We start from the raw sequence: 23,816 nt of genomic DNA, 5'->3' as shown, positions 1-23,816 counted from the left end.
ATGAGAGACTATGGACTCTGAGAAACAAACTGAGGGTTCTAGAGGGGAGGGAGGAGGGGGGATGGGTTAGCCTGGTGGTGGGTATTAAAGAGGGCACGTTCTGCATGGAGCACTGGGTGTTATGCACAATGAATCATGGAACACTGCATCTAAAACTAACGATGTAATGTATAGTGACTAACTTAACAATAAGAGAAAAATAAAATAAAATAAAAAGGACACACTACATATGGGAAATTATGATAAGGTAACGAATGCTCTAGGTTATCTTACAAACACGGCAGTGGCTAGTGTCCCCTGTTGTTCTGCCCACAGAGGGAGACCAGAACTTCTTGGATGTGTCCTGAATGGTGTAAATTCAAATGATGACAGGATCAAATTGATAGACACATTATGGACCTAGACCTGACAAGTACGTCTTCAGCGCGGGCGCGTCCTGGCTGACCGCCCCGTGGGTCTGCACGCCCCGGGCCCCCGGAAGAATGCGCGCTGCCGTGCACACAGTGGGAGCCCACAGCCTGACCCTGATTTCGCATCAACTTAGGCAATTTAGCTTTTCCAAGTTTTGTCTTTGTGATAAAGATTGTAAATCGCTGTGACAATTAAATAACGATTTTGCCAAGCCAAAACACATACCGACCAGTGAGAAAATGCTGCAGGAAATGAGCGATTTTTAAATATAAGAACTGTGAGTAATTGCTCCACTCAATGTACCCTAAAAAGGTAATAGACTTGGACAAACGCATGCAAGCAATTTGAGACACCTGTCGGCGAGCTGGGGAGCAGGTTCAAATGCTTCGCTACAGCAACGCTTCCTCCAAAACACTCAGGGTCTCCCACCCACCCAGGTGAACTTGTGGAATTGGGTGATTAAGGGAGAAATGTGGGGGAAGAGAATTAGTAATTTAAAGGCAATCTCTCTCTTCCTTCATAGCTTAACACCATAAGTTCTAACAGCTAGAGATCAACACGCCAATTAGTTTCTTGGCTTTACAGATCCCAGGGCCATTGTACTCTGTCCGTTACGTAAGTCCATAGAATTTCATCCTCGTATTTCCATTTGTATGATGACTGACAGATTCTATCACAGCAGCTATCTAGACGTGTTGTGGCTGGGCACAATCCCCAAGGACGTCAGCTATCCGTTTGAACTTGAGAATTCCGAGTGAGCTAGCAAATGGACAAAGGAATTCACGGAAAAAGAAAAAGTACTTTCAAGAGAGCATGATTTGTCGAGACATTCAGAAATGCCTCTGTGAAACCGTATTTTGGTCAAGACAATGTTAGTTCTAAGTATGTGGCAATTATTCTCGGATTCTTGGCCTGTCAACTAAGGTGGTATCTGTTTAGAAATCAGGTGCAGCGATTCACAAAGGATGCTGCTTCTGATCATCCTCAAGAGAGGATTCTTCAGGTCAGTGGGAGACAGGTGGAGAATGAGGGATGCTGTCCCTTTCTACACAGGGAGGCAGAGACCCATCAGGGCAGAAAGAGGCTGGAGCAGGTCTGCTTTGCGAGCACTGGGTCAGGAAGTCACATGGATTCCCGCTCAGCGTGGTGATGGGAGAGCTGGGCGTGCACCGTCACGGGGCTGGCCGGTTCAATCTCTACTCAGCTCAAACTTCTCTTTGGCATAAAGCCAACTCAAGGGCACCTGGGTGGTGCAGTCAGTTAAGTGTCTGACCTTTGGTTTCGGCTCAGGTCGTGACCTCAGGGTCCTGAGATGGAGCACCAAGTCAGGCTCCATACTCAGTGTGGAGTCTGCTTGAGATTCTCCCTCTGCCCCTCCCCCTGCTCAAGCTCTCTCTCTCTCAAATAAATAAATAAATCTTAAAAAAAATAAAGCAACTCCATCCCTTATAAACATGGGACAGTAACGATTCTAGAAAACAGTGGACACCCTCCACATCAAGTCACTGTGAGAATTCGGGAGAAGAGGACATGGAATGAGACCAACACCAGGGTCAGTGCCATTGGGCTCACGAGCTAACAAAACCCAAACGGATCCCCTTGAACACATTAGCGGTGGTTTTTCTGTCCGTGTCCTTATCTGTTTTCTGGGAGCTGAGCGGGATGTGGTGGGAAGCACGTTTGTTTTCATTTACCCAAGTATCAAAGGAAGCGTCCCCCATTAATGATGCCATTTGCCTGTTGGCCCTACTGACCAACTGCAGTGCTAAGAAGCCGAGGGGAGGCTGCACTCTTACTTTCCTCTGAGAGATCATTCTCCTCCGCGTCTCTCTCCATGTCCTTGCACCAGCCTTCCATCCTCTTTGTCTCCGTGTGCAGCAGCTTCGCAAACCACGAGCCGTCCCTCCGGCACGGAGACACCCTCCCCGTCTCCGCTGTCTCGATGGACGGCTCCAGCCAGGGGTCGGGCAGCGGCAGGCTGCCAGTGTCCACGGGGGTCCTATAGTCTTCTCTGTAACTGAAGAGCCCCTGGGTCCGAACAGTTCTTACGGCCCCATACTGGGTGGGCGTGCTGGGCTCCGAATGCCGCTGGAAGGAGGGCCCAAACTGCAGGCCCTTGTCCTCCATGGTGACGTGTCCCGGGAAGCCCTCCAGCTCCAAGTCCGCCTGGACGGCGGCGGTCACGCTGTTGGAACGCTTGAAACGCCCGTGTCTGCGGAGGGGGAAGGAAGAGAGAGGGGAGACTTTCTGAGCTGACTGTGCAGCAAGCCTACGCCTCGCTCATCAACGACATGCCTGCACCGCGGCGAGCCGACAAGTCAAGGGGAAGATGAGTCTTTTCCTCTCGTTACTACTATTTTGGTGTTTCAGCTATGAAAGAACGTTGGGTTTTGCAAATAATTAACCTCTAACATCTACCTAAGTCTCAACGCCTAAATAATGCCCGCTTAAGACGGAAGCGTATTGCGGGGTGCCCGGGGGGTAACGCGTTCCATGAGTCCACTGCCTTGGCCCACTTACTTCCCTTGACAAATCCGCTACAAGTTTGCAAAACCTCCTTTTGTTGCATCTATGCAACAGGAACGCTGTGTAGCTCCTTTTAGGTAAATAACTTTTGGACCCCACTGAGTTTGGGGCACATTGCAGGGCGTGCGTCTCTTCTCCTATCTGAATAACTTACTATCATCCCCATTAAGTCTTGTACGCAAAATAAGGAATCCAAATTCCGACTTGAGCAGGTGTTTTAAAAACATGTTCATCGTACACATTGGAAGGCCGCCCAGGCCCGCACAGCCAATTACTGAAAGGATGGGCAGGAAAGGGCTTGTAATTGGAGTCCAGATATTGCTGGGTGAGAACCCTGTGTGTGTGCGGGGAAGGGGGGGGTTCTTCCAAACTGAACCCTAACTCTACATTTTGGCTTCTCACCAACTGAACCCTCCTATGGCAACAGCTGTGCCCGCAGCTGGTTGATGAGTCTTCCACTTAGTGTCTTTGCTGGAGGCAAAGGAGCAGAGAACAAACCCATGATGGGGATGGAAGGCAGCAAGCCCAGTCCCGTGCAGAAGCTGTCCGCGGTCTCAGCACTCTGCCGGGAACCCGGGAAGCCAGTAGCTTGTGGTCTGAATTTCTTTGCAATCAAAATCTTTATTGGCTGGGTCCTAAAACCCTCCACGATGAGCAATGTCACCCGGGACTAGATGCTAATTGAAGTTGCAGATGTGACAATTCTCTCATTGAATTAGTTTTTTATGAAATGTACAAGATATATTTTTTAAATATGAAATAAAATAATCATCCTGTTCTTGCTACAAAAATAACATTACCATCATAGACATCTCTGTATTTTATGGTTGGAAATCATGGTATAGCTAAGGTCTTAAACTTCCTTCCTTCTCTCTCTCTTTCTGTCTTTCTTTTACCTTTAACATTATTAGGTAGGGAGACATGCACCTGATTCACCCTCAAGCCTATCTGTTCTTCCTTTGGATGAAGAACTTTGGCTCTCAGGCCTGTCAGCCCCTCTGCTTTCATAGGTGGTAAATTACTTTAGGAAGAATTATTCCCCTGCCTCTCGCAAAAAACAAGATGCAGGCAGATGTTCATTCGTACTTGAACGATATAAATTGCAAAGTATAAATATATGACCCTGTTACCACACATGGCATGAATTATTGATGGTCAGCATGATCTAGATGTTTGCAATCAGGTTTCTAACAGATCGCTCTTGCTTGGGAACATCGTATATTGTGAAGGGGCTGAGTTACCGCTTCTCATCTTCCACTTGGATGCCAACAGAGTGGTATTCTCGCAGGCCTCGGCTCTCTGTGTCAGAGTCTGTGGCTGTTTCCACCTAATACAACACAGAACATCTTATTTTAGAACTGAGACAAGCGACCTGGGCAGGGGACTATTGTGTGTGTGTGTGTGTGTGTGTGTGTGTGTTCATTTGCTATAACTAATTACACATTTAATTAATACAGAGATGCACTTGACCCAGTAAAATCACAAAAAAGGGAAATGCATTCATATTGGTGTAATTAGACTGCTACTGTGTTTCATCAAATTTCACATAACTACTTGAACTCAGCATTGCACTCTGATCTCTCAAATGATTGCAAATAAAATTGCTTAGTTCAGCTAAGGCAAAAAATAGGCTTTGTTGGATTGCATGATTGTAGGACTTAAAGGCTCTTATCATACCCTACGGTGAAGAAAGTAAGTACAGCATGAACCAGATAGAGCTAACAACCACAAATAAGCCAGTTAATAGAATTACACTGATGGTTTTGCATCCACATACAGAAACACACAGGAAGGAATTTCAGCGTGTATCGGGAATACTGCGGCCATGTGTCCATCTGCCCCTACACACCAGTGTCTTGCATCTGCTAATGGGACTGTGCCCAGTGAGGCCAGGTCAGAACAGAACAGAAACTGTGCATTTTACACGAATCCTTCTCGTGGTTCTATTTGCCAAAACGTCTCCCAAACCCACCAAGCACTTTAGGACTGTTAGGGGGCAGAGCTAACACATGAGGGGATGCTGGTACAGTCCATGTTCTAAAAAGCCCTCAAACTCTCAGCACAAAAAGTCTGTGAAACCGAAGTTTAGTTTATCCGTAAATATTATCCTGGCTACTCCAGTGTCCCTTTCCTTTTTCCCCAGAAAATATTACCTACTGTATCAGCGGGACTTTGACCCCAATCCGAAATGTCATAACTAAGTTGTAAACCACATTTTCTCTTAAAAATATTAATGATTGCCATGAGGGTAAGGTACAAATCACTAAACAAATCATTATGACGCTCTCTTTTGCGACTTAGGAGAGTCTGTGATTGTAATTTGCGGCTGCCCCGTGGCCGAGCTCATGGCACCGAGGGCTCACTCAACTTGTGGCAAAGAGAAACAATGCTGTCCATATCTGATGTTTATTTTACTCTTACCACGTGCCAGGCACTGTGCCAAGAGCATAATAAGTGTTATTGCACATAGTGTCCACGGTACCCCTGCTGTGATTTCCTGCCACACTGAACAGCTGAGGAATCAGAGAAGGTGAGTAACTTGCCCAGGGGTGCACAGCTCACTGGGAGCAGAAAGAGGATTCACACCTGCATCTGTCTGACAGCCCCACCATACTCTGTAGTGATCCGCTGTGGCCAGAATAAAGACAGCTGCGTGAAGACCCGGGGCTCCTGGTGAGTTACCGAGTGGAGGAGCACGGCTGGGCACACCCCGTTCCTTGCTGGCAGAATCCTGCACGCACGCAGAGGTCACATCACCTCCTCTGTGTGCGTGGTTTGACGGCTGGGTGAGGACACGGGGTGACCACAGGACGAGGGACATCCTTGAATCCAGATCTAACCTTGCTGCTGTCTCTATGGGGGGTCATGGCTTTGATAAACTTCACCTTCCTGGACATGGAGATTGTTACTCTTATTATTTTACATGGAAAGATTACAGTAACAATTCACGTATTTAAGATGTCGTCCCATGTCAGAGCAAACAGAGCTGCCTTGTGTTTTAACTGCTTGCTATTCCATTTTAGGAACATAACCTGATTTAGTTAACCAGTCTTCAAGGGAGGGATAATCTGGTTACCTCTAGTTTTCTGCCATGATTAATGATGCTGCTACAGATACATGTCTGTGCATGTTTTTGTGAACACAGTCATAGTGTAGGTGATTTAATGCTTCACAATGTTGGTAGATGGTGTCAAATTTGATGGATACATAATTTGGGGGAGATCCATGCATACATATAGTTTTAGAAAGATTCTTGTAATGGAAAGAGCACTGGATTTTATCATTGAAATGTTCAGAATATTTGTCTTATTTTTTCTGCTTCCAGGATTCTAGTCTAAGGAAATCACCTTAAATTCTAACAAGTGTGTGAGGTGTTCATCTTAGTGTTACTTATCAGGTGAAACATGACGGGGGGTGAAGTAGGCGAGCGGTAGCAGAGGGTATATTATGATTTGCTCATGACACGGAACACTACATAGTACGAAGGTGATGGTCATCAGGGCTACACCACGGAAGATGTTTTTGGTCCCATGCACACTAGCAGGTGGCATGAACAGCAAAATCACAGGATGTGTGTGCACACATGAAACACACATGTATTCACAGTCATGTACACACACTACATAAGTGACTAAAACATATAACCAGACAACAGCACGTTGTCTCCCTTCATCCAGTCTCCACGTTCCCTGCGCTAGAATCCTCTACCATTCTGAGCGAAGGAGGAGGCTGTAGCTTTGGAGCCAGATTCTGCTACGAGCTGGCCACGCAACTCTCTGTGAGTCTCTTAAATTTTGTTGAGTCTTTTCTTCCTAATCTCAAAAATGAGGGGACATGAGACACTTCACTTGATTGAAGTAAAACTCCACAGGAAACCAGACTCAGATAAGCTTGTCCACAGCAAATATCGACGCTCTGTCCTTCACCTCAACCGGGAAGACGGTCAGGTGTGTGATGAGATGGATACTCAATGTGAAGGATCTCACAGAGCTACAGCGCTTGTCACATGAAACTTTCCTAAGAAAAAATGACGTTATCTCTGTTTTCAGAAGGGGAAGGCTGAGGTGGATGATAAAATCATAGATGGCCCGGGTGAGCTAAACACATAACAATTTCAGAAATCCTGGGAGTGGAGACCCTTACATGGATAAGAAAAAAGGCAAATTCAAGACAAAGGAAAGGAATTACTGCTTTGCACAGTGGAAAGGAAATCAAAGGAATCGCTTCCTAAGACGAGATTCTGGCTGAAAATTCAAGGGATCTTAAAAGTTTTGAGAAATGAAGGCATATATTCATTTTTACAAGACCTGCCATGTTCTAGGCATTGAGAAGAAAGATATATTAACAGAATCGCTAATGCTGAGTGAGATCTTTTTGAAGCAAAGGTGTTTGCAGGGCTCCCTGATGACAGGGGACAGACATGTCCCCAGTCACTGTCGTGAGTGGTGTGTGCCATCACAAGAGTGTCTGGGGTCTGCGGAGCCCAGAGCCCCACACCAGCTCTCCCCGTACGATGGCGGAGCTTGTAAGCTGAGCCACATGCCACGATGGCAGGTGGGAAGGGGGACATTTCTAAATATGGTCTGTTTACAAAGCAAGGAGCTTGGTGTGGCTGGCATGTGCATGCACGTGTGTGTGTGTTTGCATGCACGTGCACACATGTGCACACGTGGGACTGTGCACACAAGTGTGTACATGTAAGTAAATGTGTGAGTGTATACGTGTGTGACTGCATGCATTAGGGCGGTGTGCACATGTGTGTCTGCAGGTGTGTGCACACGTATGACTGCAAATGTGAGTGTGCACGTGTGTGTATGTGTGTGAATGACTGGGTTTGCAAGAGCAGGCACAGAGGTGAGTACATGCATGCACACACGCATGAGTGTGCACACATGTGCATGTGAGTGTGAGCACATGTGTGTACTTATGTGGGTAAAACTGCACACATTAGTTGCACACACACATGTACATGCATGAACATGTTTGCACCTGCGTGGATATGAGCACATGTGTGAGTGTGTGAATGTGTGATTGTGTATACACATGTGTGAGTGACCAGCATGCATGCGTCTGCATGAGTGTGCACACAAGTGTGAATGCATGTGTGCAGGTGTGAGCACACGGGGGCACAAGTGTGTGTGTTGAGTGTGCATACATGTTTGTGCAGAAATGTAAGCATGAGTGCAGGGGAGTGTGTGCATGAGTGTGAGTGTGCATGCACATGTGTGTGAGCATGTGCATGTTGGGTCGTGTGAGCTGGACAGGAGGCGGCCCCTGTGTGCCCTGGTCCCCATCTCCTGCATGGCAGGTGTTTGTGGGAAGTCAAAGCTGGTCAGCCGCGGTCCGGACCCGAGAGAAGCACCCAGGCAGGGAGCTGGATTAGCTCGGCTAATTAGCATCGGCTGCAGCTCCGACCGCACGTCTCTGCTGTCTACCCCGGATCATTTATGCTCTGCCTGCAAAACCGAGCGCAGAGCCGAGCAGGTGCACTGCCTCAGGGCATGGTTACTGCGGTCCCCTCGGGGACCTGTCGTAAGTCCGAGAGTGAGATGCGGTCTAGCAGCCTCGCTGCTGAGAGATGCCCAAGGCAGCACCCGCACTTCCAGGAGCAGGTGCTGCGAGGCTTGCCGAGTGCGAAACGGCTCAGGCCGGCGAGGGAGAAACCCGCCTGAGCGGGCAAACTGACGCGCTCTCAGCTGCACACTTGAGCCGAGTAAGAGGCTTGTGGCAGTTGCGCTGTTCATCCCCGCAGCCCGGTGATGGAGACGGAAGAGCAGGAATCGCTCCCACTTTAAAGACGGGGCAACCGAGGCAGGTGGGCTTGAGGAACCCCTGCATGTTAATCCAAACTGCAGTGTCCGGGAACGGGAGACACTTCCAGCGGACTCTCATCAACGGACACACGCAGCACGGATACACAGAACGGGAACACAGAGGAAAGAGGCGCATGTCAGCATTGAATGAGGAGATGTGAGGGAGGGGCGCCGCGGGTTCGCGTCACCGGGCCAGCCCGTGAGGCAGGGCCTGGAGCTACACCCCCAGACCCGCAGAAATGGGTGGGAAATGCGATGTCGATCCTCTGCCGTCTGCACTCCACAGGAGCTCCTGAGAGCGGGCCGCGGTCGGTCAGCTGGCAGACCCCTGTGAGCCCTGGCTGAGTGTGCAGCGCACTAGCTGTCTCTCCCTACGAAAGACAAGACAGACAGACTGGGGCAGGTCGCTTCTTGCCACACAGCTCGGGGGACGGGCTCCGCACCGACCCCCCGTCTCCTCTCTGGGAAGCGGGCACCCTGCAGGCTTTTCAACAAGGCTGCCCTCCGTCCTGGCTGTGACTCTCACGGCTGTGACCCTCTAGGCAAGTCACTTACCCACGAGCCTCAGTTTCCCCATCGGTAACCTGGATAACGGCTGGCCCCTAGGGCTACGACGAGGTTAAAAGGAGCACGGGCTGGAGAGCCCGAGACACGGCAATTCCGCGAGCCTGCTTCTCAGGGTTGTTTCTGCGTCGTGCTTTCACAGTGCGGACACGCCAGCCAGCCCCCCGGGGCCTCTACGTGTCTGGGGGTCTCCCTCACTCTGGTTCTTCGTGCTTCCCTGTGAGTTGGCTCCCTACGCTGGCCTACGTTTCAACTCTTTGACTCGTGTTTATTCTAATACCTGAGCTCTCTGGCCGTGTTTTCTACCGGCTCCTCAATCCCCGTCAGTCTGATGATGGCAAGGTCACACGCTCACGTGATGTTGTGCATTCCCTCACTGCCACGGAAGACAGCGGACCCTTCACACACGTGCACTCACACTGGTGGTCATGGAACACTCACCCACCGTCACCCGTGCACCCACGTATCCGACACTGACCGAGCACTTGCTATGTGCCAGGCACTGTGCTAGACGCTGGGTGGTGAAGAGGCTGGAGCAGCCGGGCCTTCACACATCACGCGGCGCGGGGGGCAGCGCCGGAAAGGCTTCCGGGGAGGGGTCAACGCGTGAGCCGCAGGGAGCGGTGGGCAGGGGAGCAAGGACATTCCCGCGGAGGAAAGGCGTGGTTGCTAGAAGCAGAAAGGGCCACGGGGCGAGGACAGGTGTCGGGGCTTCCGGGCGATGAAGCGGAGGGAGGGGGGTGGCGCCCCCGACCAGCCGATGACCCGCTGCTCCAGGTCTGCTCTGCTCGGATAAAGCCAGAAGATGACACCCCGGCCTCGTCCCGCCGGGGCTGGTGCGGGCAGCAGGAGGGAGTTTGGGTCAGGTGGCAGGGGAGAAGGCCAGAGGGTGCACGAGCACCTGGAATGTGCAGCCAGCCTCGTTAACTTGCGTACCTCGCACGTCTTCTCTGGAGACATGACTTTGGAGCCGGAGGGACCGGCGTCCGAACCCCGGCCTCCCACGCACTAGCACTATGGCCCCGCAAGCCTGTCGGCTGCAGCAAGTTACGTCCCTATTTGAGCCCCATCTCGGTCCTCAGCAAAGCGGGGCTAATTACACATCATCGGGGGACACGAGTGATAGGGGGGCACCTAGCATAATGCCTGGCATATAGAATCAGGACAGAGAGAGGTGACAGAGCAGTTGTATGAATAATCCAAAAAAGGGAGATAAAATAAAAATTCATGCGTACTTGGCTTTGGAGTATATTTTGGTACTTACATCTGACCTTGGGTATGGCTGATGCTCTGGGAATTCAGAATCCTAAACAAAACAACGAAGCCACAGTGTGGAGACCTGGTTCAGAGGACCTAGTCAAGCGGGCAGTCGCCCCAGCCTGCTCTCCCGTGTCCCCAGGATGCCCAGGACGTCGAGCCCCCTCACGCCAGCACTGAGCACGCGTGGCTCTCAGGCAGAGCTCCGCTCACCCTCCTCCCTGGCCACGAAGCCTTCTGATTTTGGGACTTCCGGCTGGACACAGGCTGAGTGGAGGAGTGACAGGAAGCAAGAGTGGACCGTGCTTGCAAAGGACTCGGCAAGGACACTGCCTCGCTGTGCCAACACGATCTCGTAGGGGAGAGCGGCAGAGGCAAGACGTTGTCAGCGTGAGGCGCATCCCGTGCCATCCTGGGGCTGGGGAGTGGGCTGAAAGGTGGCCCCTGTGTCTTAGTACAGTGCCTCCCGGGCCCTGGGAGTGGGCTAGCTGGACCCAGTGGGGGGCCGCCCCAAGACACCAGGTCTGTGTCTCGGGGAGAAGTCTGGGGCCTCGGGGGTGTGGGTCAGCCCTCGGTGGTCTGAAACCACGGGCCCGGGGTCTGCCACCACAACTGAACACCCAGAGTGCCCTGCGGCCGGTGAAGGAAGCGCCTTCCTGCAGCCCTGGCCTGAGTAGCTGTGAGCACACCTCAGTTTTCCACCGAAGAGGCCTTTCCAACTTCCACCGCTGTATTCCCAATGCCCTTCCCCCGCACTCCGCTGCTGGGGCACAAGACTGAAAGGCTTTCGAACAACTGGGTTTCAACCAAGAAACCATCCTTCTGAAGTATCAAAACAAGCTGTCTCCACACTCGGTAAGCAGCAGGTGGCCCCTAGAAAGTGCCCTGGGTGGGGTGTCTGGGTGGCAGGGGCGGGCGTGAGACGGGGACCTGAGATGCCCTGGGGTGGTCCCCCGGCTGTTGACTTGCCGGCTGGCCCTGTAGCCGAGACCTCACTCTCGCGTCTCCCTGCTAAGCACCCCCGGGCCGCGGGGTCGCTGCGTCTCAGTCTAGCTACCTGCGGAGCCCGGGGGCGGGCGGCACAGCCACGGGGCACAGGGAGGCTACCTGGATCCCGATGGAGGAGCGCCGGCTCTTGAGGAAGTCCTCGGCCTTGGACACCAGGACGGCCTTGTCGCTGGTCCGCGCGGAGCTGCTCTGGCCGTCGGAGGCGAGGCGCTGGGCCGCGGCCGTCTCCAGGGCAAGGCTCATGGCCTTGTTGCTGTCCAGGCTGTCCGTGGAGTTGTAGAGGCCGTGGCTGTCCTGGGGCCACGGGGACGCCCGCTGCGCGCGGCCGTCCTGGTAGGCATCCTGCGTGGATTCGGTGCTGCTCTGTGCGGTCACCGAGATCAGAGGCTTGGAAGTGGTGCGTGGGGGGACGGGCGGCGGCGTTTTCTTGTAATTCGCATAGGAGACAGCTGTAAGGAAAGTCAACGTGCCGTCAGCGGAAGCATCCTCCCCTCCCTGGAAACCTGGTCCACCCTTCACTGCCCACGACCCACGAGCCTTTGCAGAACGTGGGGCCTGAGAAGATAACTCAGCAAACTCCGGGGCACCCCTGCGCTCAGAGACGGTCCACGCAGATATACTCACAACAGTGGGGAATTAGAAAGCCCCCCAAATGCCGCGCCAGCAACCACACTGAGTAACTTCGGACTCAGCAGGACAGATAGCAGGCACGACCCCATTTTCACGCAGGGCAGGGTCACGGGCGATGCTCACTTCGTCACACCGCGGCAAAGCAGGACCTACTCAGCTCTATCCGGGTGAAGGTGGAATATATTTATAAGGAGAACCTGTGTATGAAAAAAGGTTAGACGCACAGGAAGCTGTCCATCAGCTCATCATCGAGGGACAGCAGGGTGACTCTTCTCTCTTCTGCTTCTCTGCATGTTCCAAAAATGCTTATGATGAGTAGGTATTGTTTTTCTAATGGAAAAGCATAGAACGTGAGAAGACCGTTTGCTCCCTGTAAGGACATGCTTACTGGGTGTAAAGTGTAGACGGCGGTTGAGAACGGACCGCGGGTCTCCAAACGCACACCGCACGGCCCTCCCGCACCTCCTGCCTGCCCGTAGCCAGCGCCCAGCCGCCTCCCGCCCTGCACTCACTCCCCAGCCGCCGCCAACCCACCGAGGGACAGGAAATGCCTTTGGACGTGAAGTCCTATTAAATGTCTCTTTAAAGGCCACCCCAAATTCACTAGACATATTTGCCGGGCTCGGGGTGTTACTTATTTTTCCAGCGAGGTGAATGACGCCGTTCCGACAGGAATGTTCTCCGTTACAGTTGATGATTTTTCTTTATCTGGAACGGAAGTGCTCACCCAAGGGCTTCCGAACGGACGCCATCAGCGCGACCCAGCACAAAGGCACCCACAGGGTGCGCAGGTGCGCGGGTTGCTGTGTGTGCCACCACATGGGGAGGGCCCGGCCTGGTCTGGGAGGACAGACTGAGCGGGTTTCCCCTGCGAATTTCAGAAGCTGCCCAGAGCCGGCGTCCTGCGGCGGCCCGTGGGAGCACGTCATTTCCGCTCTTCTGTTCCTGGGGATTTCAACGCGCTCGCCTGTTCCTGCGATCTCCCCCAGTGACGGTGTGACCGGGGTCAATTTGTTCTCCTAATAAATAAAGCCTCAAATGTCATTCCAAATAAAAATCGGCAAGTGACAGAACAAAATGAGTTTGTCGTGTCAGGATGATCTGGGTTTGAAGGCATAAAAACTGCACATGAAGATTTACACCGTGGTCACGTTTCTAAAAGAATGCATCGGAAGAGACTCAGGAAGGTGGAAACAGACGGAGGAGGGCAGTTACTGGAAGCGCAGGCTTTGAACTCTGTCTGCACGAGAGGAAGATTTTCCCCCCTAATGTTGATTGACCTCTGAAGGAAAATGACTGAACACAGACCATGTTCAAGGCATTATTCTAGGAGATTCAGAGATTCAGCGATGTGCACGGCAGGTTCCCAAGCTCAGACCCTTACCACTGATTTAAGGATACGTGGGCAGGCCTCCTGGGCAGAGGCTGCTGGGCGCCCACAGCCATGCTGCTCGCTGGCCTTCTCCCCGCTGGGGGACACCGTTCCGCCCTCCCAGGATCTTCCCCTCATCTTGCGTCCCGGGCACCATCCTCCAACCCCACGTCGCCTCTGCCTGAATCCCTGCGTTTGCCAGGGTGGCTGGACATCCTCATCCCTGAGCTGTCCTGCCCTTGCTGTCAAAGCGGCTGAAGTAGTTAGGTTGGTGTAAGAAGGCCTTTGTGTCCATCTGATTTCAGAGAATCATAAATGTGCTCACCTGGGCACCTTGCTGTGCTTGGATCTCTTTGCCTCTGAGACACTCCCTCCAGCCACCCGCTCTCTCCTGCACTCACCTGTTCCTTCTCCTCCTCTCTGGTTCCCACACCTTCCCTTGCATTAAACCTCAGAAGCCACCAGACCCCTTGCTCTGCTGGACTCTCCCTCCTTCCCTACTCACCACCCGCCTCTTAAGCCCACCCTCATGGACCCTGCCGAACTCGGTCCTAGATCCGTAGGGATCCACAGGAGTCTGTTTGGGACTCACTGCACATCAGACGGGAGTCTGCTGAGTGCAGAATGGGCCGCTGTGGGGCCGCCACCGGAGGAATCCACAGAGGTGTGCCCCCTGGCCCACAGTCGGCTCTGCCCAACCTCAGAGCTGCCATGAAGCCTCCCTACCCCCCTGGCTCTGACTGGCGCTATACCAGGGCTCCCATTTGCCTTGGTGTTCAGAGCCCTGTCACCCCACGGGCATCGTCCCTTATAACGGACATAAAACTAACGGCTCTGTGTTCAGCGAGGGACAGCGGTCTCAGCGGCCCCTGTGTGCATGTGCTTGCCACCTTGGCTGCTCATCCCCCCACTACCTAGTCCTCTCCTTGGAGGCTTCTGCAACAGGTGGTCAGGGCAGATCCCTGGGTGCAGGTTCCTTCCCCCGCCCCCCTCACCTGTACCTTCCCCTCCCTCCCCTCTGCACACTTCTCCTGCTATCCCTTACTGCTCTAAGGGTCTCCAAGCACTGAATCCAAAGCCCATTTTCAACTCCCCAAGCTTGTGACTGTGTTGAGCCCATTTCTTTCTTGAAAACGGTTGCTCCTCCTACCTTTACTGTTGGGCGAGTTCATTCTATTTCTCCACCTTCCGTGACAGGCCCCCTTCCTAAGGCTCCAGAGCTGTCAGGGAATGACTCCACGCTCGTACTGACCGCCCACACTCTCCTGGATGTGGGGCATCGCTTCTCCTCTGCAGCCCGGTCTCCCGCTCCGCGCTCGGCCCCCTCTGTGGCCCGTCTTGTGCAAGGGCGCCCCTTGGGCTTGTCTTCCAGACAGGACAATGATCCTCCCGGGCCCCAAGTCAGTCCAGTCCGAGCTCAGTCAATGGCATCTATGAACCAGCTCAGCTCCTGCAGTGCCAAGTCCCGAGCGCCTCGTTGTGCCTCTTCTTGGCTGTTGCCGGCCTCGTTCGGCACCATCCTCTCTAGCCTGTCACTCCGCTGGACCACCCACACCCAGCGGCCACACGGACGCTCCCACAGACATCCCTGTGGGCCCCCCACGTCGTGCCCCCGTAGGCCCTTGCCTCCTTCCCGTTATTTCCACAAGTGTCTGATACAAGAGGTCTTATGTGTCCCCTGACTCTCAGGCCCAGGAAATGTCCCCCTCCGCCCTCCCGGCCCCGTGCCTACATCCATGGCAGCCTCTGTTTGCGGGGAGGGGTATTCACCAGACTCTGACCTCTTTCATGCTGGGGAGATATGTGTTCCCTCGATGCCCAGCGTAGTGCTTTGCACATGTCTAGGGCTGGATGAGCTTATGGAAAAATCCCGTAGCTTTACGACATGGCCAAGGTTCCATGGGGACTCCACCCCAATGACCCGGGGCCATGCAATTTCAGAATAGGGGAGCTGCTGTAACAGAAGTAAAATGCAAACCACAGAAAACCCACATTCCTCAGGAAGCTTATTTTTGGCCATAGAAAAACATCTACAAATATGTTTGTGCTTCTCAAATAATAACATAAAGTAAAATAACTTATGTATGCCATCTGTAAGCTTAATTTAAACGTACTGTACAGTTGCACGAAGGGGAACTATTCCCGGGCTCTGATAAGACTCCAGGGCACAGCAGGATTTGGTTGGAAATCATTTTGAACATCTGGAAAGAGTGAAGCTGTGAGAGGCAGAATCTCTAGAACTTTTCCAGGGGTTGGAAAAGGGGTTGGAAATATCCTGCTGACCCAGAGTCGACACGGACTCTCTGCTGACTCAGGGGGAAAGCGGGGGGTGCCTGAATGTCAGGAGCTTCTGGAGAGAAGCCCGGCCTGGGACGGGGCGCGTCGGGGACCGGGTGCATCACACAGACTGCAGAGACCAGAGGGACAGGTGGACGTCTAGCCACCACTGGCAGACGAGAGGGAGTAGGAGAGCAAGCAGGACTCCTCCTGCCCGAGGAGCATGGAGTCTGAGGACTGTCTGTACTCACAGGTCAGTCGGTGGGCAGCATTTGGGAGAAGGGCTCCAGAAAGTGGCCCCGGGCCAGGTTTTCAGTGCAAGTGGAGAGAGGCAGAGGTCTGAGCGGGCAGCACAACGAAACGCAAGTCGATACACCGGCCTTCAGGGCAGGACCCTGTTCCCAGAGGAAATGGAGTCAGGAGCAGCTAGGCCAGCCGTTTCATCAGCTGCCTCCACGGGTCTCGGTCCTTTTCTAAGTGATGCCGCAGGCAGACCTGCGGCTCAGATCGGACTCCGTCAGAGCTGCTGAAAGCCGAGGCTCCTGGAGGAAGCCCGTGGGGGAGCCCAGCCACGAGGCCTGAGGTCTGAGCAGCTGATGCTTGCTCTGCGCCCGGACACCTCACAGCTCGCTCTGGAGGCCAGGGGGACGCACTCTTCTCGAGGAAGCATGCCGTCCTGCGTTGGCGAGAGCACTCCAGCCCGACACCCAGCCGGACCCGGACCCGGACCCGGGGCATTAGTGGATCCAGGCAGGGCTGCGGAGGGGCCTGGCTGCCCAGCTGTGCTCATCTGTCGGTCTGAGTGGAACTGAGGTGCAGCAGAAATATGCAGGAGGTGGGGGTCTAGCGCCGTTCCCAGTCCCATCCATCATCGGTGTGTTCGGCGACAGCCGGTGGGCAGGGCCCTGCATGGACCCCAGCTGTGCAGTGAGCAAGGAGCCCTGCCCTGGGGGTTCTGCTCTGGGGACTCTCAGACCCTCACATTAGATACGTCCGTGGGTTACCAGTGGTGCTCAGCTGGGGCGGTTGCACCTCCTCTCTCTCCCAGGGGGCCCCTGGCAGGGGCTGGAGGACATCCTTGGTGCTGTCACAACCGGAGGGGGGCAGGGTGCCACGGGCTTCTAGAAGGAAGCGGCCAGAGGAGCCGCCAAACCCCGTCCAGGGCACAGCCCAGCCCCCGACACGAAGGGCTACCCAGCTCAGAACGTGATAGTGCTGAGGCTGGAAACTCAGGTCAGGCGAATCGTTTCATCCTTCTGGGCGGGACTCCTTGGCTCCTCTGTGACACGAAGGGACACGTCACATCCCAAGGCATTCACCGTCCTCGCTGGGGGGAACGATACGCTCCTAAAAGCTCAGAAAACATGCCTGTCTAGCAGTTTACAGGTGAGGCCTCCTGCTGATCCCTGTGTAGGGCCTGGGGCTTTTGGTGACTTTCATTCTCCACCACTCAGGCTCACGTCAGAGGAAGCTCCACTCGTATGCTGGCCTAAGGCCCTCAGCTCCCCGCACTACTTCCTGGGAGCTGGAGCCTGACCAAATGAGTAGATTGTCCTCTTACAACTTGTCATTTCCTTCTGTTTGGTTACGAGCTTTGGCGATTCCCTCTTCTTCCCAATCTGGATGGGGATTACTGCGCAGAGTGTATTTCTCTCCTTGACAGTGGTGGCCCACTGGAAACCTTGTTTCTTACTCAGCCTTTCTTAATTCTACTTCACAGTGTTAATGTATCAGGGTACGAAGTGTGACACATACACACGAGTAAGGGGACGGCCGGGGAAAGGTGTGACGAGAGCTCGCTGAGGGAGGACTTCATACGGCCACACGGAAGCTAGGTGGTTGTTTCGATGCTAACCCGTTCGGCACCGTTCCTTTCCCGCAAGGAGAGTCTCGATCCCTGACGCCATCTTCAGACGCTGTGGAGCCACCAGCAGGTAGGCACGGCCACCCAGCACGCTCCACGTGGCATATGCACGCGACACTGGCAGGTCCCGGGAGGAAATGCTGCTTCTGCAGCAACGGCAGGTCTCGGCACGGGCTGGGTGGCAATGAAGGGCAGCCGAGAAACACGGGAACAGAGATTAAGAAGGTACTTCTGCCTTAACACGGTTGTATTGCCCTTCGCCCTGTGGCGACGAGTGGAAAGGTGCTCAGGAAAATACCAAACTGGCCGCGCCCTCCGCTGTGTCCGCTGAGCAGTGAAGGACGGCGTGTGCGTCGCAAGGACTGGGACACCTGGAGGGCGGGCAGAGCGGACCGATCCTCCTGGACTCCAGTTCCAGCTGGGTCACCCCTTCACCGCCGTCCGCAAACACTGCCCCTCTTACCCCCGTGCACAGAGGTAAATCTCCCAAATGTATTTAGTGCGAAGAAACTTCCTGAACGGGTATCTTGTACATACAAACAAAATTACAGAGTGTTACAATTTATCTCCGCGATCACAGGAAAATCCAGCATCACGTCTTCTTGCCTTACAGTGCATTTGCTGCAGGGTGATAATACGAATTCTTAAATTGGCTTCGTTGTAAAAATGCAGCGGAACAACATACTTTCTTGAGAAATTGATTAAAACTGGGCAATGCTCGGCGTACATCAAGGACAATGGACATCACTCAAGCCGGGGAGGGTGTGGCGGAGTGACTTTTTCCAGGGAGGCGAGAGAGAGCTGATGCTGTCTTCACGCTGTGTCCGTGCGCCAAGCAGACGGTTTAATAACCATTAAAGTGGGAGTGTGGTTTGCCATCAGTGTGGTTTGTCCAGACCAGCAAATGGTGGGGCCAGTTTCTGGGTGCTCAGAGAAGCTACTGATCAGCTTCGGTAAAAGATACTCTTGTCTGGAAGAGTGATGTTCTTCTGCATCTCAGCAAAGCCCGGATACCGAAGTGTTTATTCGGGCGGCTCTGGTCTCCTACTAAACATTGTAGGAAGTATGTCCAAATAGATGATTTTCCTTTGCTTAAAGAATTCAACTGCCTGCAACGTAATCATTAATTTTCACTGCCAAACCACGGAGGAAATTTTATAACAATACAGAGTCAACTGGAGGCGTTGCTAGGAATGCCGTGACTAGGGACACCCCAAAAGCTGCCACCGAAGGGACTGCAGAGACCTTGCATTTCCTCCGTGTGGGTACCAAGGTCACCTGCCTCCCCATCCTTGGTTGCCATCATACTGTAAGATTCTCTGGTTCCAGTAAACATTTGTCTTGAGCCTAAGACACTGGCTCCATACAATTGCTCATAATCAAATTGAAGAGAAGGGCAGAAGGACTAAAGTCTGCATCAGAGCCTCACGAAAGCCCAGGAAGAGAACGATCCAGGGCTGAAAGGGAGACTTTCTGGAGGACACGGGCTCAGGCTGAGTCTTGGAGGCTGGACAGAGCGGACGATGTGGGGGAGGACGCAGCCGGTCCGTGCCGAGCGTGCGGGTTACTCTGCGTGGACTCGCCGTGCTTGATACGGGACGCAGCGCCCAGTGGAATGGGGGTTCGGAATCAGTGGGTCAGGAATTACTGAGAAAACTTGGCTCCTTTAAATGATACTCTAAGTTTGACTGATTCTCCCCTAGTGGTCTGGAGGCTCTTGCTCAGAGGATAAATTGACTGATTATAATAGTTTTCTAGGGATACCATCTCATTTCTTTTTAAGTGTCATAGAGTTCTCTTCGAATTATTTCCTTTCTGGGGAAAATATCAAATGGATGTTCTACTGCTCTTTCTTCCCCCAGATGGAAAAAAAAATGTGCTTTAATGTTCATACACTTGCTCTGATACATTTTAGTGGTTTAATACCTTGACGTATTATGACAGTGCACCTTCCAGAACACTGACGCTCCTGGTTGAATATCCTAAAACCACAGTGGCTGAAAATTTCTAGAAAAGGAAATTCTCTGTATTTCCGTTCTGGTTCTAGTAGACCTGAACTGACTCTTCCTTGCTTCTGACATAAAATGAGGTAACAGGGATCTTGGACAAATTAAATTCTCTCAGCCTCAGTCTGCTCATCTGTAAAGGTTACATATTCGGGATCTGTTGTCATGGGGATGGGAGATAAAGCCCAGAAAGGGAAGGACAGAGGGAAGTGCTCAGCAAGGGCAGTTACTACGGTGTTGGCCACGTAGAACCACCCCTGCGTCCGCCGTCAGTGAGTAGAAGTAATACAAGCTCACAGAAACCGTGGACTGGGCGGAGCCCCTCATCGGGACCCAGTCACCACACGTATGTTTAGGAGGTCTCTCTGTCTGAGGTTCTCCCGGGAGTGCGTGCGCACACAGCCACGACTGGGCGGCATGGGGTCTGCACTTTATACTTTATTCCTTACCTAAGCTGCAGACAACCTTGCCGGGTACATGGCATTTGGATTTCCATTTCCCAGATGAGAAAACATGTTCACCTGGGTTTAAACATCTTCCTAAGGTCAGCCAGGACGAGGTGGCAGAACTGGGACATCGGTCCTTGCCAGTTGTTGGTTATAATGATTCTTTCCCTCTTTCCCTGACCCTGTACTGAGCTCAGTCTGATTTCTCATGGCTGGATCTGATTTTATTCCTCCTTGCCCGTTGCAAATGTAAGTGAGAGAACCATTTATCGTTTCAGCAAGAATTTCCTCTTAATAGGATCAGTTCCAAGTTTTCTAAAAAAATAAAAATAAATGAAATACATCTGGCAGCAGGAGAAATTTTAGACTGTACTCCCACTCCATGGCGCAAATTGTTTGAAGGGCTGTTAGCTGATGGGGTTGAGACCGAGTAAGAGGAAATTAATTGCAATTATCTCTCAATTCCTTACAGGATGGAAAACAGTGAAGCCATTTTTGGGAAAGAGGCCTGATATTTGCTTACTCATCTAATGAGACATTTCCTCGGTTCACAGGAAGTTCAGAAGGGACTGGAGCATTGCAGAGCCCCCACATTTCTGCCTTACAGAACTGAGGAAGCTGAGTGACAGGAAATGAAGCCTTCCCTCCGGCGGATCAGCCCTCTGGCAGAGCACCCAAGTTTTGCATCCTAAATAGTAAAACTTTGCATGGGAAATTTTTCTTCTCTGTTTCAGCTGAGTAACAGTGATGTTTGAAGCCCTTCTCAGCACTGACCAGCCATCTGGAGAGAGGGAGGGGACGCTGCCCCTCTGTTAGCACATGATTTGCAGTCACGCGGCCAGGACAGCAGGTGCCGCTGCCGGCTGAGAGACCCAGACGCAGCCTGCTCACACCAGAAGTGTTCTCTCGTGCTTGAACGCCGATGGAAAAAAGTCCTTGAACAAATATGATAAAGATGTCTATTTGTACAAAGTTTTCTTGGAAATAGCTAACAGTTAGTTGATGAGCACTTACTAAGTCCAAACACTGTATTATTTTGGACATGAATCACTGCATTTGATCTTCCGGAAATCCTAGGACGTAGAAGCAGGTTGGCAGTGTCCTCAGTCTCAGAGACGGTCCACGGAAGACCTGGGGTTGCTGTCCAGAGCAGTGGGTTCCCTCCAGACAGCCAGGATGGCTAGCTAACGGCCCAGGGCAAGTTCTGGTGGAACGTTTGAGGATTTCCTACCCCTGGGATCTGAGCAACCCACATCTCCATGGAGGGAGATACATGCATGGGGGGGAAAGTGGGGACAGACACATTTATAATCCCCTGAAAATACTTATCCCTTGTCCACATGATTGATTCCCCTTGCAATGGCCCCACCATAAATCCAACACATGGATTTAATAGAAATAAATGATGCTTACTGTTTTGAGAATAGTAAATATAAGTTAAAGAAATAGATTTAGAAATACACATGAAAACTTCCAGGCACCCTGATACCAGACTTATTCTCACATGTTAGTATGGGAGTCAAGATGGGATTTGTAGGGGTGCCTGGGTGGCTCAGTCGTTAAGCGTCTGCTTTCCGCTCAGGTCATGATCCCAGGGTCCTGGGATGGAGCCCCGCATCGGGCTCCCTGCTCGGCGGGAAGCCTGCTTCTCCCTCTCCCACTCCCCCTGCTTGTGTTCCCTCTCTCGCTGTGTCTCTCTCTGTCAAATAAATAAAATCTTAAAAAAAAAAAAAGATGGGATTTGTATTTTAAGGTATAAGATAGGCATTTAATATACATCTTGAACGTACCCACTATCCCTTAGAGGGGTCCTATGTCCATATGACATGGTCCCCCATGGGATTTTGAATGGGACGTTTATAGCAGAACAATAAATCACATTTATATTCCTGGTTAATTGAACACTTTTGAATTTTATAATTTAAAAATTAAGAATCAGCTGTCACCCTTCAGTAAATCAAAACTGCAGTACATAAACTATTTTAGGTAAATAAAATAATACTGAGACAGAATTTTTGAAAAACTGATATAAATCAGTGTTTTCACTCATTCATCAGTCTGCTCTTGTGACAAATATTTGTTGGTACCTATGATCTTGTGGGATAGAATTGTGTATTCCTAAATGGCTCATTATAGTTAGAATTAGAAGCTTGGAACTATAGTAAAGAAAGAATTTAAAATGATCATTTGATCATGTTAATTTGCTGTCAGGAATTAAAATAAACAATTAAAGAAATCATTATACATATTCAAGAAAACCATTCAATTATTCAGCTGGATAGTTTGGGGATAGTAATTGTCTTAATTCTGTGTATATGAATACACAATTAGAATATACTCACCAGAGCTAATACTTACTAATTACAGGCATTGTTATCTATCATTTTCTATATGCATATCAGGCAAACCTTAAATACAACTGAAAATTGAAAATTTAATTTAACAAGAGAATGCTACTGAATTCTCTGCCAACAGAGAAAGAACAATCACATACAATTTATTTAAATGTAAGTATCAAGTAAGAATTTTGAAATAAAAATGAAATGAATATTTAACTTAGTATCTTAAGGTGTCTGAAGACCTATTTTTTTTTTTTTTTAAACTGAGTTCAGGCATGAACATCCTTTTGGTTTTAGAAGCCTGTCATGGATGTCTTTTACTGTGTGTAAACCACGATGGAAATCCTTGGTGGATGTTCGAGTGGCTTCCTAGATTAACACATACCTGTGTCTTCTAATCCAATTACCAAGTTAGTTTAGGTTTTGCTTGTGTCCCGGAGATCAGAGCAGTTGGGGAGAATCACCTCAAAAACCTGGGGTCCAGGGAAGGAGGCAGCTCAGCAAAGTGCCTTCCTTCTTGAGTGTATTTGGTGCCAACAGACGCCTTTGTGCCATCAAGAAAAGGTTAATTACACGATTTAAGATGGAAGAAGCCATGCATAGAATCCAGTTTTGGAAGATTTCTGTAAAAGTTGCATTAAATAAAAGTAGTGAGGCCCAAAGGAAATGGTCTCAGGTGGATTAGTTCTTCCTGCCTAGAGGTGAATAAACGGGGCTGGGAAGAGGCATGCAAAAACAGTACTTCCCAGATATATGTGGGGTTGGGGAACCTTCAGAAGGAACTTCCCAGAGTCCCGGGGCTAAAGGGCTGTCAGCCGGGCGCATCCTGGCCTCCCAATACTGCACGAGAAAGGCTGCCAGTTGCACAGCCACCAGCCACATTTAAATGACCTAACTTCTGAAATACCTCAGTATCTAAACATCAATTAACAATCAGCCCCTGTGTAACACCAGCTGAGTTTCCAGTGCCCAACGGTCCCGCATGGCTGCTGGTCCCTGCGAGGAGAGTGCAGTTCCAGAGCATCTGCATCACCGGACTGCCCTGGGCTGGAACATTCTCGCCCTGCACAGTCCCCTGAGTACGTATGCACCCATCTGTTCCACAGACGACATAGAGCAAACGAAGCTGGTCATTAGGACTTGCCTTTAGGTCTTCAGAGTGTTGGGTTAACAAATCTATGGAGGGAGAATCTGGAGGAACACATTTGATTTGCCGTCTCTTAGCTTGAATGAGATGAAACTAAGTGCTGGCCAATCTACGCCGTTCCATGGTGTGGTCATCTCAAATGTGAACACAAGGATA

At 51.4% G+C, this 23,816-nt stretch overlaps 1 protein-coding gene across 1 annotated transcript in view; it reads right to left on the bottom strand.

The window, feature by feature from the left end:
* Nucleotides 1-23,816, bottom strand: part of LOC115937670 (disks large-associated protein 2-like) — an 83,830-nt gene that overhangs the window by 22,574 nt on the left and 37,440 nt on the right. The window contains exons 4-7 of the mRNA XM_081812878.1: nt 11,679-12,028; nt 10,579-10,620; nt 4,179-4,264; nt 2,208-2,623 (exon numbers count right to left, since the gene is read on the bottom strand). Of these exons, the coding sequence (XP_081669004.1) occupies nt 2,208-2,623; nt 4,179-4,264; nt 10,579-10,620; nt 11,679-12,028 (894 nt within the window). The remainder of the gene's footprint in view (nt 1-2,207; nt 2,624-4,178; nt 4,265-10,578; nt 10,621-11,678; nt 12,029-23,816) is intronic.

The sequence above is a fragment of the Leptonychotes weddellii genome, chromosome 2 (genome assembly GCF_054177405.1).
Source record: "Leptonychotes weddellii isolate Sample4059 chromosome 2, ASM5417740v2, whole genome shotgun sequence".
Classification (NCBI taxonomy): domain Eukaryota; kingdom Metazoa; phylum Chordata; class Mammalia; order Carnivora; family Phocidae; genus Leptonychotes; species Leptonychotes weddellii.
This window is presented reverse-complemented; position numbering and strand designations above follow the sequence as displayed.